At 40.0% G+C, this 19383-nt stretch overlaps 2 protein-coding genes across 3 annotated transcripts in view; one reads left to right on the top strand and one right to left on the bottom strand.

Moving 5' to 3' along the window:
* The window catches only part of dsc2l (desmocollin 2 like), a 1349056-nt gene that overhangs the window by 1175865 nt on the left and 153808 nt on the right, over window positions 1–19383 (top strand). The window lies entirely within an intron of this gene.
* Window positions 3738–19008, bottom strand: ttr (transthyretin (prealbumin, amyloidosis type I)). 2 transcript variants are annotated; one of them, NM_001005598.2, is given in 4 exon segments: window positions 3738–4151; window positions 9210–9345; window positions 11017–11156; window positions 18908–19008. In NM_001005598.2, coding segments are annotated over 4 exon segments (450 nt in total). In that variant the 5' UTR covers window positions 18974–19008; the 3' UTR covers window positions 3738–4043.

The raw sequence follows: 19383 nt of genomic DNA, 5'->3' as shown, positions 1-19383 counted from the left end.
CACTTCAGATATAGTTTGTGTTAGTTAATGTAAGACTATTGATGAAATCCTGCATAACACTGTATGACAACGCTTCAGATGACTGTTCTAGAGCCTACAGCAAATCAATCTGACAGATTCTGGAGTGCATTACAGCTCTAAATATAAACGATAAATGATCTTAAATAAAACAAATACATGTATAGAGATGGTATACAAGTATATAACTTTACTTGCATGGGAAACGGAGGCCACGTGAATGGTTTATGAGCACAATTAAGTGCACTCAGCATGCCATGCCATTTAATAATTGTAGGAAACAAGTCCAAAAAGCAGTTGACTGTGTAAAGCCACATAAAACAACACAGAAATACGATAAATATGCTGAGTTCAGTGGCTAATCTGCAGGATTCAGCTGAGGTGACGAGACGCCGACCAACGAGACCTAGCTGTCACTCAAGTGGCCACTCCCTTAATTATGCAAACTTAATATAACCTAATATAAAGGAAACGGATGAGTTATAAAAAAAATTCACCCCCCTCACAGTTGTCATGAAGGGTAATATTAGCTGTATTAACCAAAATCTTTTTTTTTTGTACCAGGCTGTAAACACCTTTTTTTCTGCTGTAAAGTTGGCCATTCTAACAGTGGACTCAATTGAAATTTGCTCTGTTTTGGAGCCAGCAGCGGCCAGGACTAGCGGAGTTTCGGATGAATTGCAGTTTTAGTTACTTACGTATTGGCTTCCTGAGGGAGAGCGGGAGGTTGCCGCTTGGTTTAAACACACCAGAATCCCAAATTGTCCTGCACTTTAGCTCCTCTTTAAATGGTGTGTACAGCTGATCTGGTAGTCAGTCAGCGCTTATGCATTCACTGATTCAGAGGTTGCATATGAGGAGCGCTGATCGACGCTCAGCTTTAATGGAAAGAAAGTGAATTTTGCAAAAAAAAAGTGACATTTTTATATTATTTTCAACATGCTTTTAAGATTAAAAATATGAGAGAAATATGGGAGAATACCTAGGATATAATGGTAAAATACGAGAGTCCCGGCAAAAGTTGTCATGTATAAAGTGAAGTGTTTGTCGAACAACAGTTTTGCGAGGCAATGCAAAAACCTTCAAAAACATGTTTTTCTATCACTCGTTTCTTTTTTTTTCTTCCACCTATTTTTTTTTTCTCCACCATCACGTCCCTTCCAGTTCTCTAGATATTTGATTTTTGGCCTTTTATATGAAAAAGTTAGGGCATACCTGGTTTAAAGCAGGAAGTCACTGCTTTATTGCTTACAATAAATGGAAAAGAAAGTAAATGCCAACTATAACTTTGATTGAAATCTTTGGGTTTTGGAGGAATACACTGAATGTGCATGTCTTGTGTTGGTGTGGTTCCTCACAGCACAACCCATAATCATGTGCTAGATTAGTAGTCAGAAAATACATAAACTTTTGTGTCATTCTCAGTCCATTCAACCCTAATAGTTGGTAATTCAATGCATTTTCAATTCACCTGTGGGATTGGTCAAATATAGACTTAAATTTAAGGTTCAATCTATTATGCGCACAAATGACTAGAGTAAAATTTTGATTCCATGAGGAAAAAATGTGCAAAAATTACGATGAAAACATTTAACTAAATAAATTACAGCATGCAGTAACGAGATTGTGGACATCAAGTTTAAAAGATTGCCGAAACTTTTGTTTTAACAGATCATGATAACAAAAATGTTCATGATGGGATGACATTAATAGACAAACCAGTGGATTGACCACTTTGTAAAACGTAGTCCACAGTCAAAAGCCCCTTTCACACACACAGACCTTTCGGGAAAATAACCGACAATTTTCCGGAAAGGTTGTATGTGTGAACAGGTCCTTTTTGAAAATACCGGTAAATTCGTTCTGGCTATTTTCCGGAAAGAGAAGTTGTAACATTACCGGTAATTTGCCGGAATGCTGCGCTGTGTGAATGCAGAAGGAAGATTGCCGGAAAGAGCGCATGCACGTCTAGAACGTGCTGACGTGAGACGTCTGCTTTAGCCAATCAGAACAGTCAGACGCATTTACGTGCGCGCGGTTTATGAGAATAAAAGCCTTTGAATATTTTCCCAGACGCATTTAGTTGCTAGAAGTTAGTCAGATCACGTTTATATGTTCTTCTTAATGCCAACTGTGTAAATAAGCATCGATAAGATGCTTATAAGCCGCTGTTTGTTTACCTTCAAGCTTTGCGTGTGCCTGTGAAACAGCCTGTGAGCACCAGCACACGCACATATAATGAACATCTCGACATGCGAAAGGGATCCTCTATATGTTTTCATCGAAGTTGTTCACAATACTGATCATCCACAGAGTTTATAATGTAGTCAAATGTTTACAAATACAAGCGCAACCGTTTAAGGCTCATTTGTGGTGAATGATGTCAGAATTTACCGGTATTTTGGAATGGATGTGTGAAAGAAATGTCTTTTCTGGAAAATTTCCGTAACGTCCTCGCCTGTGTGAACAGCGCTTTTTTTGAATATACCGGTAAAGTCGTTCCGGATATTTTTCTGGATATTTACTAGGGGTGATCGAAATTTATGCTCAATTTCGATTATCGAATCAAAAAATAGAATCGTCGATGCTGCCACGCCCCCATGTCACGTCAGCTTGGCTTGCCAAACGGGAAAAAAACAGGCTTGTTGAAGTGCTTGTTAAACTGCAGACGCAGACCCGTCGACAGAACTTAAACCCTCTCCTCTTTCAATGAAGTCGCCGGTGTGTAAGCATTTTGGATTTCCAGTGAGTTATGTTGACAACGTTCGTGTTGTCGACAAAACAAAAACACAGTTTTGCAAGCTCTGCTAAGTACGTATTACGTACGGTTCGTCCGATAGACAACACCGGCATCGCGATCCTCCGCCCGCCCCCGTTGCAAATCCGCTCGCGAAAAGTACACACTCAAGGCCTGTTTACACTGTCTTTGTTTTTAAATGGCATTTTAGAACGACAACGATTTGACATCCACAGTGGCGTGTAGCAGCCCTCCTTCCTCTCTACCTCTGAAAATGCACATCACGTGACCAAACAGACACAGACGCATACACAGCTGCGCTCGAGACAGCAGGTCCAGGCAGTCAGAGGACTGCTTCAATCTTTCACTCACTTGTACTTAGTCATTTTAGCGAACACCTCAGATTCTGTTGGCTGGTTCCTGTTGGTTGTAACGACACAGTTATAACGACACAGATCACTGCCTATTCATGAGTCCCGCAGAAAAAGTGATTGACAGGTGGTAATTATGTGTGTAACTTGCCTTTATTCATTTACTGTATGATTTGTTTATGGGTAAAACAAAGACCATGCAGGTCAGGTAGTTTAAACAGTAGGCTACAAATAATTAATTGGTCATTAATTAATTAATTATTCATAATCGAGAATCGAATCGTGCCTTTAGAGTCAAAAATGTAATCGAATCGAGGATTTGGAGGATCGTGACACCCTTAATATTTACTGGTATCACTGTGTGAAAGGGGCTATTGTCAGACCTCAAAGTGTTTCGGTATTACTACCTCTCAACTTTCTTGAGTGACTGCAGTCTCAGGCCTCCAAAAGCCACTGCTCGATCATTGTTTCATTTTATCTTCTTGTACTGAATTACAAGTAATTTGTTATATAAGACATAAGTCCCACAATAGCTTCTCCTACCACACCAAATTACTTTTGTCTTCTTGAAATTCGTCGTTAGTTTATTAGGAAGTGACAATTTCATTCTCTTTTGCTCATTGGATAGAAATGGTGCTTTATTCGCAAATGTTTTAAATGATATTCCAGTTTCGCACATAAGTCACATTCGCATCTTTGGATGGAAGCGTAATTAGTGTCCCTCTCTTGTAAATAGATTTATGAAAACCAGGTGTGATGAAATGTTTAAAGCTATCAAAAAGTTACCACAAATACCTACATAAATACTTATTGAAATGGCAATCGAATGACTTGGTTACTGCAAGAAGTTAATCTTGAACTCGGGATGTACAGTATTTGGTTTCAAGTTGTTGATATGGACCATCTTTTAAAGGATGTCAGTCATGTGCCTTGACGACCACAGCAGTTGTGGTGTACGAGAAAGGGCTCAGAAGGAGAGCCAGTGTGTAATGACGATGTCCCTCTGCATGAGCTTCAAACACCACCTGCAAAAAAAACACACACACACACACACACACACACACACACACACACACACACACACACACACACAAGAACCACTGAGAAACACCTTTCAGCACATTTGGAAGACTTTTGTACTTGTCTCACCTAGTCATGTAATCTGTTACTGTTATTCCAAGATGACAACTTATTATGTTCTGCAAGCTGTTAATATTGTATTTCAATGAAAAAGCTGAAAAACCTTTACACCTAGTGTGTAAATATACAACACAATCTCAAGGCAATTCGTAATGTTTTTATTCACTGCCTAAAGGCTGATTTATAGTTCTGTGTCAAACGCACGCGTATGCTACGCCGTTGACGCATAGCCGTGGCCGTTGGCTTGCACCTCTCAAAAAATTTAACTACATGTTGCAACGACACGTAGCGCAAGCTCTGTGATTGGTCAGCTTGGTAGCGCTGACGAGTCTGGGCAGGACCGAGAGCCGCGCGAGCCCGATGGAGCGATTGTTTACAAGTGTGGAGTCACGTGAAGGAGCTCCGAATGGAAAGTTTTGTTTTGTGTTTACCTCATAGTTAAAGTTGTTGCACGTCCGCCGGTTCCTGCCTCAAAATGAGCGAGTTTGAGCCACTTGTACATCCCGGAAGCGTTAAAAAAAACACAACTGCAGCGAAGAAACTTGGCACAGAGACACATTAACACCTCACTGCCAACTAGCGTTTCGGAAGTGTTAATGCAGACCAACAGAGACAGTGCGCAGAAGTATAAATGCAGGGCTACGCGCGTTGCATGTGTCGTTGGTTACGTCGGTCACTTGACGCAGAAGTATCAACCAGGCTTAATCTGTATCCATTTTTACAAACTCATTGACACTTTTTAGTATGATTTGCTCATTCCCCCAAGTGAGCGGTGGTGGGCAAAGCAAGGCTTTATGAAACACTAGCTGTGTCTCATCTAAGGTTGCATCTTCCGAAGGATGCAGACTTCAAAGGTGAGTCATTGGAAGTACACACAGGCTGAACCGAGCATTTTGAAATGAGACGATCTAGCCTACAGAGGACAGATCTCGTCACCAGGCAACCGTAACAACTGCGGTTAATAAGCAATGATAAAATTTGTAATGACTGTTTTTCTATGTGATTTTAAAACATATTTTTAACGATCTAAAGGCAAAACAAGGGCTGCGTCCAAAACCGCCTACTACTCGGTAGGTACTGTATTTGAATTTAAACGTACTACTCGGCCGTTAGAAAAGTATTTTCTATTCAGTATGAATGTGAAAAGTATGAATGGAATTTGGATGTACTACATCCACCATTTTGTCATGGTGACCTACCTGCGTCAGTTGCGTCACTTCACTCACATTCATGAATTCTCTCGCGAGGCATCATGGGATAGCCCAGCATGCATAGGATGCGCACTCCAGAATCTCGCTGTAAGTAGTAAGTCATCGGGGTACTTCTCGCATACTGAATTTCAAATTCTATGAATTCGGACATACTACTCGGCTCGCATACTGATTTTAGCATACTATATAGTATGGAAGTATGCGGTTTTGGACGCAGCCAAGGTTTACAGAAGCTGGAAATATATTTTTGATCCATTCTTGTACACACAAACATGTAAACTGTCTATAAAATCACTCTTTCGTAAGACATGTCATATTATTTTTGTTTATTAATGTGTTTACATCTCCACGTAAAACAAACTTAATTCGTTCATTTAAACTGGAGTTTTGTTTTAAAAGCGTCCTGCCGTTATCTGCGTGCAACGAATCTTGGGACGTTCGAGGCTGTGAAGTTTCCACCGGTTGTGTCCTTCGTTATCTGGGAAACATTGCTAAAATACATCGTCATAATTTAAGAGTGTTTGTATTAGTCAGGATTTGAACTCTGGTTATTTGCAGCACAGTTCCTCTGTGCACGTGCGCAGTCCACTAGCCTACATACGATTTTTTCTACGTTGTTTTTCTCTGAACCTGTCAGTCAAAGGCACATTCGTCAGGTCTCAAAATGCTTATGAAATGTTTTGAATCGCTTTAGTCACGTGACCTGGTGTTTCGAAACACTTTAGTCACATGACCTGGGTGTTTTGAATCACCTTAGTCACGTGATTGGGTGTTTCGAAATGCAAGCTTTGGGATCTTGACACTGTCGAAACATCAGTTTCATGGCAGCCATCCCCACAAATCAGTAATAGGGTAAGGGGTGGGATTTTGGGACACGCCTCCTTTTTAAAATCGTACATTTTCATCCAATTGAAATTGTATTCATTTGTACAAATTATCCAATTTTGTTAATACATAAAATTGTTCGATTTTTAATTACAAGTTGTAAAGTTGAATAAGAATGTCATCGTTTTTGTTTTACTGATCTCTCATCTGAATCCGAAACCCGCAATTACAGGATGACATGAATGCAACTTGAGATCGTTGCACGCAATGGCACTTTACTTTAGGTACATCTGTCAAACCTCTCACTCAGGCAAATGTCTAAACAGCCAATCAGTGGCAGGAGATGTCATGAAGTCATCTCTGAGCACAACAAACCTTGAAGCAGATGGGCTACAACAGCAGAAGAAGAAAGCATACAATTGACACTCATTTCAACTGAGGCTACAATTCACACAGGCACAACAAATAGAAGTCTAAGCGTTTGTTTCAACTGCAACATTTCGATGGTTGGATCAAAATTTGGAATAAAAGACATGCAAGCATAGATCCAACCTGCTCAAAATGGTAAATATAATGATATATTTTCAATTTTATATTAATATTTTCTTGGCACACAGTGGACCAGTTCATCTGTGTTCCTAAATATTGTTGCTGACCATGCCTATCCTTTTATGATCACGCTGTATTGTGTGTGTGATGGCTGTTTCCATCTTAACACTTACTTTCACAAATTTCAAATCATCTTAAACTGGTTTCTTGAACATGACATTGAGCTCACCAGTACTCCTGACCTCTACAATCACCAGTTCTCAGTCCAACAGAGCACCTTTGGGATGTTCGAAATTCCACAGCAATTGCGTGTGATAGTGTCATTCCGGTAAGGATAAAACCTAAGGAATTTTTCCGGCACCATGTTAAATCTATGCCTTGAAGAATTCAGGCATTTCTGAAGTCAAAAACAGTCCAGTATTAGCCACAGTATGCATGTGCTCTGTATGTTTGAACATATATGCGCGTGGTGTCCTTGAATGCTCTATCCTCTTATCTAAAACTAGTCGATATACTGTGTGTCTTTGGAAAACAAGATATAGGTTCTTAAATATTTACTTCCCTGGTGTTATTATAGCTCTTGGTTCACATCCAAGACAATCATTCAGGGTATTATTCTACACATAGTTGTTATAATCTACTATGGTAATCTAAAAACTAGATCTAAATAAGTCAGGGGTCACCAATCCTGGTCCTGGAGGGCCGGTGCCCCTGCAGGGTTTAGCTCCATCTTGGCTCAACACACCTGCCTGGATGTTTCAAGTATACCTACTAAGACCTTGATTAGCTTGTCCATGTATGTTTGATTAGGGTTGGAGCTAAAATCTGCAGGACACCGGCCCTCCAGGAACAAGTTTGGTGACCACTGAAATAAGTAGTCCTAAGCCGGTCCTATTCCTATGGTATCTTGGTCCGTTCTTGTTGTTTAGGTGACTTAGGCCCCGTTTACACTAGTGCGTTTTACTTTTAAAACGGTGTTTTAGATCAAAAATGATCCGCGTCCACACTAGCGTTTTACCTAGCGTCTCTGAACATATCTCCGTCCACACTACGCCACCAAAAAAGTATATCACGTGACTATTCGCGCTCTCTGGGCATTCGCAGTTTAGTATAAACAGAAAGCATGCGTCTTGCTCGGCATTTGGTTATTGTTAGTCAACAAACGCCGGTCGAACATTAAACGCGATGGCAAAGAAAGCAAGAGAGGCGTTTTTGTGGACAGACGACAAGGTCGAGTTGTTACTAAACGAAACAAATGTATAACTGCACAATGGCGCCTCAAACAGACAATAGTGCAAACAACGCTCCCATTTCTGTGCCCATGTTGTTGTTTACAGTACTGTCTTCCGGTAGCGTTAAAGCCATGTGTTATAGTCATGTGATAGAGGCTTGACGAATAAGGGAAGGATACAGTGACAAAGGCAATGACACAAAAGCCCCAATCAGGTAACGAATCTCAGCAGCCCCGCCTCCGTTTTTAGATGTCTCCGTTTTTCCTCATCCACACTAAGACGGAGCAGCAGCGTTTCAGAATGAAAACGGCCTCTCCAGCGTTTTCAAAACGCTCCGTTTTCGGCGCTCGAGAACTCCGGCGTATTGTGGACGGATGGCCTAACCGTAGCAAAACTTATGCGTTTTAAAACAAAAACGCATTAAGGCTCCTACACATCGGGACGTTTTTAGTTTGTGTTTATCGTCAGTGTTTTACGAGACGTTTTTCAGTGTTCAAACCCAATCGCTTTTCACTTGCGTCAAGCTAGAGTATGCTAAATCAGTCTTTTGACGTTAGATGGTGCTGCACAACTATAAGCTTCTGACACCCGGTTATAACACAGAAGAAGAGGAAGAGAGGAAGTTTGCACATTTGTTTATAAAGTTACTGGTGACTCGAACAAGCATAGATGGTTCAAGCAGCAGCTCCATCTCCAGTAATGAAGAAATTATTAGTGTTCACAGAGCAATAAGCAGCTCCATGTTCATATCGCCTCTGGGCATCTTCTTCAGTGTGTGCTGGCATTGACAGTTTTGCTCTTGAGTGCCTCTAAGTGCTGTTTACAGTAATTTCAGCAGCTTCGTGCACGTGAGCAAAAGTGCCGATCTGATTGGTGAAGAAGGTTTTGATGCTACGCGTCAAAATAAAAAAACGAGCATGAGGCGGTTTTTTTTTAATGACGCTTTTGCGCCTGCCATTTTGCACATTGGTGTGACGCTCTTTATTTAGTTATGAGGCGTTAAACGTCGACAGAAAACGCGAGCAAAAAACGGCCTTTAGTGTAAACGGAGCCTTAATATAACAATGACCCATTTGTTGTGGCTAAACGCTCCTGAATACATGAGTGCCATCAGAGTAGTACTTGCATCAGCCAGCTGGTGGAAAGGTGTGCGACCCTCTGTCTTCCAGTAGGTTAAAGTGTCAAACTCCACCCGATACACACCAGGAGTGAACTCCTGCTCAGCGATCAAGTTGTGCACTTCACCAGTCATGTCCACTTTCCTGAGGGATGAAGATGTTATGCTTGACTATTCGTTTACACATTTATCTTGTGTTTTATGCATAAGCTGCTTCGACATGATTAAGTTCTTTAGAAATAAAGGTGACTTCACTCGACTGGTATATAAACATGAATTTTCTAAATATTATTTTATTGGATTCCTTCAACAAAATTTCAACTATACTCCAGATATAGAGAATTTTAACTTTCAGTTTTTATACTTTTATTTTACGAGGCAGCCATTTTAAAACACGAAAGTGAGGCTGTGGTCGGAAGAAAACCGGAAGTATAGGATCAGCACTGTAAGGACACCCTTGTGTTTTCTCTGATAGTCTTGTCCTGGTTCTGAAATTTAAAAAATGTCTATTTTCCGCTAACGTTTAATTGCCGCAGAACGCGTTCTTAACCACTGATTTGCCATAGTATTCACCAGTGCTCAACAGAAATGACTGTGATTGGCCGTGATGGTCATCAGTTTACCGCTCTTCACCACCTGCAAACTCAGATACACAGACACTAGAGTGTTTTAATGTGGCGAGGATCAGTTGAGTCATCAGCGGATCGCTTGTATGTGTTTGCACTTGGTAAACATCGGTGAAGAGCAGCAAACTGATGACCTTCACGTCCAATCACAGTCATTTCTGTTGAGCACTGGTGAATACTATGGAAATCAGCCATGTTTAAGAACACGCTTATCGGCGCTTAAATGTAAGCAGGAATTTTTTTTCAGATTTTTACACATTTTGCTATCGAAATTCAAGTCAAATATAGTGAAAGAATCAGTTCATTAACTTGAGTTTGATTAATGGCATCTAAAATGTGTGTTTGGGAAAAATAACGTTAGCTAACTAGTGCCATTTCCCTTAATTTAGCTGAAAATGAGGTCTGATATCCCTTTTTATTTTCACTATGCATTTGGAACGGACCTTCAGGTCACTCTGAAATTGGTGAAATTATAAATCTGTGTCACTTTCTCTTTGCTGGTAAGATATACAGCCAGGTACACAAAGTTCCTGTGTGACACCTGTGTGTAAGATCTCCAGGTTTCTTCCCACCGATGCCTCGATTTCACTTTTAAAATGGTGGAATCCGTGTGAAATCAGTCTACAGTTAAACAAAAGGGTAACAATCTACTTGACGGGGTGTTCTTTAGACCTTTATAATCATGTCATGACACATCATAAATATGAAGGAGATTGCACAACTGTCTGAGATTGTATGACAACTGTCATTAAGTCACTTTCAGTTGGAATTCATTTTCTTTTCGGCTTAGCCCCTTTATTAAAAAGGGGGCCCCACAGTGGAATGAAGCACCAACTCATCCAGCATATGTTTTACGCAGCAGATGCCCTTCCAGCTGCAACCCATCGCTGTGAAACAGCCATACACGCTCATTCACACACATACACAGCCGACAATTTAAGTTACCCAATTCACCTATAGCACATGTGGACTGTTGGGGAAACCGGAGCACCCGGAGGAAACCCAAGCAAACACTGGGAGAACATGCAAACTCCACACAGAAATGCCAACTGACCCAGCTGAGGCTCGAACCAGCGACTTTCTTTACTGTGAGGCAACAGCACTACCTACTGCGACACCGCGTCACCCTTATTGATAACCTTTTCAAATATTTTTTTTTTAGTAATGTGATATATTTAATGTTCACTTACCCACTGGCAATCTTTTCCCATGTCCCACCTTGATCTTGACGAAACAGATCCAGAGCTATATTTCCAGCAGGCGTCCCTTTAACAGCATCCAGGATTTTTACCGTCAGAGGACAGTGAGCATCTGAACCACCATGAAAAGCCTGGGAAGCATGAGAAGGTACTATTGATTAAAGTTGTTATTTTTGTTTTATGTGCGGACACAAGTATTCCAGCCTGATCTCACGAGAAAACGTCAGTATTTTACGTTTTGGCAGTTTAGTGGCTAATTCATACGAGTTCAGTTGTACGAAATTGTACGATTTTAAAAAGGAGACGTGGCACCAAACCCCACCCCTAAACCCAACCGTCATTGCAAATCGTACTAAAATGTACAAATTAGATCGTACAAATTCGTACGAATTAGCCAGTAAATGAAAAAGTTACGAATTGCTGTGAGATTGTGTTGAGTATTCCTGTACCTTCACAATATTCCAATTGAACCACTGAATCATATGGTCTGCTTTGAGGATGTTTTTGCTATATTTCTATACTTTGAACAAGTCTGTATATTCAATGTCAATGGAGGATCAAGAACATATGCAAAATATCTTGATTTGTGTTCTGAAGATGAACAAAAGTCTTGAGTTTGGAACAATGTTAGAGGAAGGGATTAATAAAAGACTTGTCATTTTTAAGTGAACTACCTTTTTAAAAATGTCACCAAAATAAATTTTGCTGCTAATTCACAACAGACTATGCATGATTATTAGTGACCTTTTTCTAGAAAACAAAACTATAAACCTGTAAAGCTATGGTAACAATGGCTACCAACACTGACAGTACAGAACAAATACAAATAAAAAACAAAAAACAAATGCAATAAAAAATATATATATATTTAATAAATTTACTTATAATCCTTACCCCAGGTAAAGGAGTTTAAGTATCTCGGGGTTTTGTTTACGAGTGAGGGAAGGATGGAGCGTGAGATTGACAGGCGGATCGGTGCAGCGGCAGCAGTAATGCGGTCGCTGTACCGGTCCGTTATAAGGAGCGGAGCGGAAAGGCAAAGCTCTCGATTTACCGGTCAATCTACGTTCCTACTCTCACCTATGGTCATGAGCTTGGGGTCACGACTGAAAGGACAAGATCTCGGATACAAGCGGCCGAAATGAGTTTCCTTCGAAGGGTGGCAGGGCGCAATCTTATGGATAGGGTGAGGAGCTCTGACACCCGGGAGGAGCTCGGAGTAGAGCAGCTGCTGCTCCACATCGAGAGAAGTCAGCTGAAGTGGCTCGGGCATCTGTTTCGGATGCCTCCTGGACGCCTACCTAGGGAGGTGTTCAAGGCATGTTTCACTGGGAGGAGGCCTCAGGGAAGACCCATGACATGCTGGAGGGACTATGTATCTTGGCTGGCCAGGGAACGCCTCAGGATCCCTCCGGAGGAACTGGAGGAAGAGTCTGGGGTTACTAAGACTGCTGCCCCCGCAACCCGGCCCCGGAAAAGCGGCAGAAAATGAATGAATGAATGATTTTTTAAGGTAAGTGGTTGCAAACAATTAATATGGACTGAATTTAAACATTCAGTTTAACATTACTAAAATAAATTAGTTTAAATTCAGTTCATATAAATTGTTTGCAGTCAGTAACCTTAAAGAAATGTAAGAAATGTAATGAATCTTTTTCTATTGTAGGCAAAATGATTACCTCCGGTGTTGCCAACTTAGCGGCTTTGTCGCTAGAATTAGCAACTTTTCAGACCTCCCTAGAGACAAATTTTCAAAAAAGCGACTAGCGACAAATCTAGCGACTTTTTTATGTGCTACTGGAGATTTTTATAGACTGTCATTTGTCCATACTGTACCGTCGCTACTCTTCTCAACGAGCTGCAGGTGATGACGTCGGCCCCTCCCCCGCCTTAGAGCACTGACAGGCGGCCCAGTCCTCATACAGCAGCCTCTCCCACGAGTCCCACCTGCAGCCTAACAGAATATCACCCCTCTGCGTACCGACGACGAATGATTTGGCACCGGCGATGTGAAGGTATTCACTTATAGTCAAACCGATCAGCTTCTCCTTTATTTTAACCATTTAATATGACCGTTTAGTCTTTTCTTGTTCACAATCACACATTTGTGACGGTTTCAGAACTTATTATGTCTGAGAGATTACTGCAAATTCACTACACATCTATAATGATACTGTATTCAAACAGCAATAAATTTAGGTATGCTTACATAAAGCGTAGTGCACATATAAATACCCCTTTATTGACCATAGACTTAAACAAAGAGAAATGGTAGCGCGATGACGTCAGTAATATGCTAATTAATGTATCAAATAATCTAGCGACTTTTCGTTGAAAATAGTTGGAAACAGTGATTACCTCTAGAGCAGAGGTCTCAAACTCAATTTACCTGGGGGCCGCAGGAGGCAAAGTCTGGGTGAGGCTGGGCCGCATAAGGGATTTCACAAAAAAAAAAGTCCTCAAGTGTCATTATTAACAGTTTTAATTATTTCTTCTGCACATGAAGTGTCCTGAACATTAATAGAACATTGAGTGAAGATTATGAACAGTTCTTCTGAACATGGCATCTTTTGCCTACTTCTTGCTGCCAGAGACTTGACAGCGCTTCTTCTCACAAATCTGAACCACATTTGGCTTTAGAGCGGAAGCAGTTGAGACCCTCAGTATGGCTTGAAGATGATCATCATTAAGTCTAGACCTGTACTTTGACTTATTGAAGTTCAAGGTGGAGAATAACTTCTCACACAGAAAAAAGTGGGGGAACTCACTCAAAACTTCCATTCCCTCACCTAAAAAAAAGGCGTATATATGTATAAATAAAACACCCCCACCCCACTCCAGTCACATCAGTCTGTATCTACCTATAATATATATAAGATGCAGGCTGTAGCTAGGTAGGTGGCAGGCTGCAGATAGGTAGCTAAGTGGCAGGCAGGGGCTGGAACAGCTTACCTTGGTTCTGGCCGGCGCGAGTTCCCTTCTAACACTTCCCGCCCGTCACAGCGTCTAACAAAGGGGCGGGGTGCGTGGTGACATACCCGGCATCCCCGCCCCTTTGTTTACACGGCGGGCGGGGAATGCCAGTGACCGCTGTGTACGGATAGAATCAGCGGAGCGGGGAGCGCTCTCTCTCCCCGCTCCGCTGATTCTGTCAGTGTACAGCGGTCAGGCGCAGGCCACAAAATATTGCACTGAGGGCCGCAAATGGCCCGCGGGCCGTGAGTTTGAGACCCCTGCTCTAGAGTCTAGAAAATACATTGAGATATTATGAAGTGGCGACGCAGTGGCACAGTAGGTATTGCTGTCGCCTCACAGCAAGAAGGTCGCTGGTTCGAGCCTCGGCTGGGTCAGTTGGCGTTTCCGTGTAGAGTGAGCATGTTCCCCCTGCATTCGTGTGGGTTTCCTCCAGGTTCTCCGGTTTCCCCCACAGTCCAAAGACATGCGGTACAGGTGAAATGGGTTGGCTAAATTGTCCATATTGTACGAGTTTGAATGAGTGTGTATGGATGTTTCCCAGAGATGGGTTGCAGCTGGAAGTACATCCGCTGCATAAAACGTGTGCTGGATAAGTTGGCAGTTCATTCCGCTGTGGCGACCCCAAATTGATAAAGGGGTTAAGCCTAAAAGTAAATGAATGATTGAATATTATGAAGCAAAATTGAGCATTTAGAGATTTACAGAATGTCCATTTTCTGTGAAAGGTAAATTTTTTAATGATTTTCTTCCCTGTAAAAAACACAAATCGATTCAGTTAACTTAATTGTTTTTACAAATTTAAATGGACTGAACATAAAACAATTAAGTTGTCTCCACCTTAAAGTTTAAGCATTGTGTTGATTCAACTCATTCTAAATGAGTAGTTTGAACAAGCATCAACAAAATTTGTTTGAGTGTTGCCAATCATTTTGCTCAACAAGTTCTCAATGTATCATCGAATAGGTATATTTTGTTCAGCCTGTATATATTTCTTTGACTCCCAAAGTGCTGGTAGATGTTTGCGTTTTTTGACATCAAAGATTAAGGTTTCAGCAAAATGTTCTGCTAAAGCGAAGGTTTTCTTCATGCATCTCCACTATATTAATCTACACAATGAATGGGTAGAATATTGGTGTGATTAAAGCAATCTGCAAAATAATGTACAACGTAATGGACATAGCTGTATCAGCTCGGAGCTGTTTGTTGGGTGAGTGACCGGCGGGACGTACAGCTGTGTGTTTTCCAGGTATAGAGCTTACTGCAGCACTGTGTTGTATAGCAGAGCATAGATAACCTTACGACTTATATGTTAGCCTGTTCAACAACTCCAGTTACCTCATCTCACCTAGAAGAGGCCAACTCAGGAGACATTTTATCATATACATTTTATAGATTTTGTGTCAATGCCAAGTTAAACATCAAAGCAAAATGTGAAGTTTTGACTATCCCAAATATCTTTTCTTATTCATAAAAAGCTTAAACTGGTCCACTCTGCTGTTTACAGAGCTTAAGTAATATGTGAGGTAATATGTCAGAAAGAATATAATGAGAAGCACATCGTTATGATTTTAAATGTATTCAAATTTGAACACACAACCAAGCTACTGAATTGCATTATATTACATCATTAGATCATTATGCAATATGCACAACGGTCGCCACAGCGGAATGATTAATGTTTTACGGATTCATTTTTTTAAGAGCGGATGCCCTTCCAGCTGCCACTCATCTCTGGGAAACATCCACACTTATTCACACTCATCAACTACGGACAATTTAGCCTACCCAATTCACCTGTACCGCAAGTCTTTGGACTGTGGGGGAAACCGGAGCACCCGGAGTAAGCCCACGGAAACACAGGGAGAACATGCAAACTCCACACAGAAACGCCAACTGAGCCGAGGCTTAACCCAGCGACCTTCTTCCTGTGAGGCGACAGCACTACCTACTGCGCCACTGCGTCGCCTTAATAGATGTTCGTAAGCAGTATCCTTAATGTATTTTCATTAGCCTTTAATTGTCAATAATAAGGAATTTACAAAGTCCTCATTTTATATTAGCTGACAAAAACACAAAAAACCAACAACTATTAAATAGCTGGTTTGTAAATAATGTAATATTTGATTTAGTAATGAATAATGAGTCATTAACAAAGCGAAAACACAATCATTAAGCACAGAAGTCATGAATGCAGCATTTGTAGTTGTATTTACACTTATAACATCTATTAATGAAGAGCTGATGCTTAACAAATAAGGCATGAACTATTTGATAAATGCTTAACAAATGATTCATAGTTTGTAGTTATTAAGAAGTGTTAACAGACATTCTAGTGTTTTCATTAATATTTAATTCTCTTACCTTCAGGTCTGTGTGATGCTTGCTGGCTACAGTAGTTTCCTTTTTTAATAATTAAGAGGAAAATATACATTTGAAGTCAGAATTATTAGCCCCCCTGAATTATTAGTTCCTCTTTTTAATTTTTTCTCAATTTCTGCTTAAAGGAGAGAAGATTTCTTCAACAGATTTCTAAACTTAATAGTTTTAATAGCTCATTTCTAATAACTGATTTATTTTATCTTTGCCATGATGACAGTACATAATATTTGACTAGATATTATTCAAGACACTTCTATACAGCTTAACGTGACATTTAAAGGCTTAACTAGGCTAATTAGGTTAACTAGGCAGGTTAGGGTAATTAGGCAAATTATTGTATAAGGATGGTTTGTTCTGAAAACCATCCTGGAAAAAAATTAGTTTAAGGGGGCTAATAATTGTGACCTTAAAATCGATCATAAAAAAATTTAAATCTGCTTTTATTCTAGCCGAAATAAAACAAATAAGACTTTCTCCAGAAGAAAAAATATTATCAGAAATACTGTGAAAATTTCCTGAATCTGTTAAACATCATTTAGGAAATATTTAAAAAAGAAAACAAAATTCAAAGGGGGGGCTAATAATTCTGACTTCAACTGTATATCCCATTTGCTTTTTTTCAGTAGTTGCTAAAAGTTCCAAAATGTATCTTTGTAAATTGTTAAATTACTTGCTAGCTGTTTTGTCAAGGTATAACAAAGTATAGTAAAGGTTTGCTGCATCTAAATGTTTTTCATGAAGTACCACCTCAGAAAAAAATTGTCTCTCCAAGTAACACCATAATGAGCATTGAAATACAGTAGCGTAGTAAGCCCAGTAAAGCATTAACAGCTCTGCACAGTTCTAAAACGTGGCAGATTAATTTCTATTATTAAGAAAATGTATTATTGTCAGCCATTTTAAACAGTATAAATAGTCTGACCGTTAACACTGTACTGTGCTTATATGTAAAACAAGCCAACAAAAAAACTAAAAATGTCAACATTTAAATTAAAATGTGCTTTTAAAAGTTGAAAAATGGAAGTTTAATGTTCTTAAAAAGTAAAAAGAAAAGTGCTGTACTTTAATGTAAAGTATTAACATATAGTAGCCAATTCATCAACGCCTGGAAATGTTGCCTGCCTCAGAAATATAAGCTATATGTCATAAAATAAATAATATTATATGTCATAAACATATATAAATCCTTTTTGATAAATTTTGAAATATATGTAGCATGTACATATGACACATTTGATATCTCCGTGTACCACTAGAAGGAAGCCCGCGTACCACAGTTTGAGAACCACTGCTGTAGAAAAACCATTTTTGGTTGCTCTTTATTTTGATGGTCTCCTTTAAACATTTTGTTATATGTAACTTTGTCAAATGACTCTATTAATACTACATTGTAAAAAAAAAAAATACTGGTTGCCTTAAATCTTTAAGCTGAATTAAATTAAGTCCATCAAACTTATATTATGTTAAACTGACTTAAAACAGCTTGTTTCACTTATAAAATTAAGTTAGAGCATGATTAGCTTAGATTAATAAGTTACAATGACCTAAAAACGTATGCTTTAGGACTAATTGATCATAACAGTTTACAGTGTAGTAACTTTGTCTTAGTTGAGTATTGGAAAACTACACCTATCAGCTGGTGTGTGGTCTGTCGCAAAATGGCTGCCGTCGCGTCATCCAGGTGGATGCTGCAAACTGGTGGCAGATGAGGAGATTCCCCCCTCTGTGTAAAGCGCTTTGAGTGCCCAGAAAAGCACTATATATATGTAAGGAATTATTATTGTAATTATTATTATACTGTATGTTCGGATTAGTAGAACAAATTGGCTTGTACATGCAAAGTTACTTATAGCCCTGCTGAAAAATCCAGCTTAAACCAGCCTAGTGTGGTTGGCTGGTTGACCAGCCTGGTTTTAGAGGGGTTTTGGCCATTTCCAGGCTGGTTTCCAGCCATTTCCAGCCTGGTCTCAGCTGGAAAATGACCAGCTAAATACAGCTAAAACAAGCTTGACCAGCCTGGTTTAAGCTGGACATAGCTGGTTTTAGCTGGGCTCCCAACCTGGCTAGGGATGTCAAGCTGGTTTTAGCTGGACATTTTCCAGCCTGACCAGCTAAGACCAGGCTGGAAATGGCCAAAACCCCTCTAAAACCAGCCTGGTCGACCAGTTAAAACCAGCCAATCAGCCTAGGCTGGTTTAAGCAGTTTTTTTTCAGTAGGGAGTTAACCAAATGATTTGAAAAAGAACTGATTGCTTCCTTTTCTCTGTAAAAAAATGTGGTAAAAGTTTCTCTGACATCATCATTGTCAATAACAACTTTGTTTTTTATAGTTAGAAATGCAGAATTCTCTCTAAAATTGGGTATGTGACAGAAAAACCAACAACAAATGCATAAGAATGCATAATTTTCCGTCACTTGTAGCAATGAACGAGCCACTTTAATGATACTAAAAGCTACATTTGATCATTTAAGAACTACAATTGTGAGCTCCTAGTTCAATTCTATACACCCAAACGATTGAACTTACCACTGGAGCAGATCTACAGAGGGCAAACAGAGATGCGAGAAGCACACAAATCACTTCTTTCGCCATGTTCGAGCAGAACTGTGGGAGATAACACCCAAAATGCCCTTTATACAGCCATGAGTGGGTATCTGTTGACACAGTAAATAAACAGGGGAATGAGTAACTCCACACAATTTGCCTAATCCCCTGGAAACAATCAAGGGCATTTGCTCAAATCTAATAAACAGCGATGCTATCCTTGGAATTCCATGAATCTAAAGTTTCTTTATTATGTGCTTGATTCATTGTGTGTTTACTTTGTGAGGACCTCGGTTCAGGCTCACTGAGGGGCTTTATTTCTGAGCAGCACACATTTTAGGGTCTGCTGTATTATGGACAGTTCAAAGAAAAGTGTACGGTTCCCTCCTGAGGGGCAGGAACATGTTTGTTTTTTACATATTTTGATGCGCTAGCTGGATTGCCAATGAGACTGGATC

This window comes from Danio rerio, chromosome 20 (assembly GCF_052040795.2).
Source record: "Danio rerio strain M-AB ecotype USA chromosome 20, GRCz13ab, whole genome shotgun sequence".
NCBI classification, from domain to species: Eukaryota; Metazoa; Chordata; class Actinopteri; order Cypriniformes; family Danionidae; genus Danio; species Danio rerio.
This window is presented reverse-complemented; position numbering and strand designations above follow the sequence as displayed.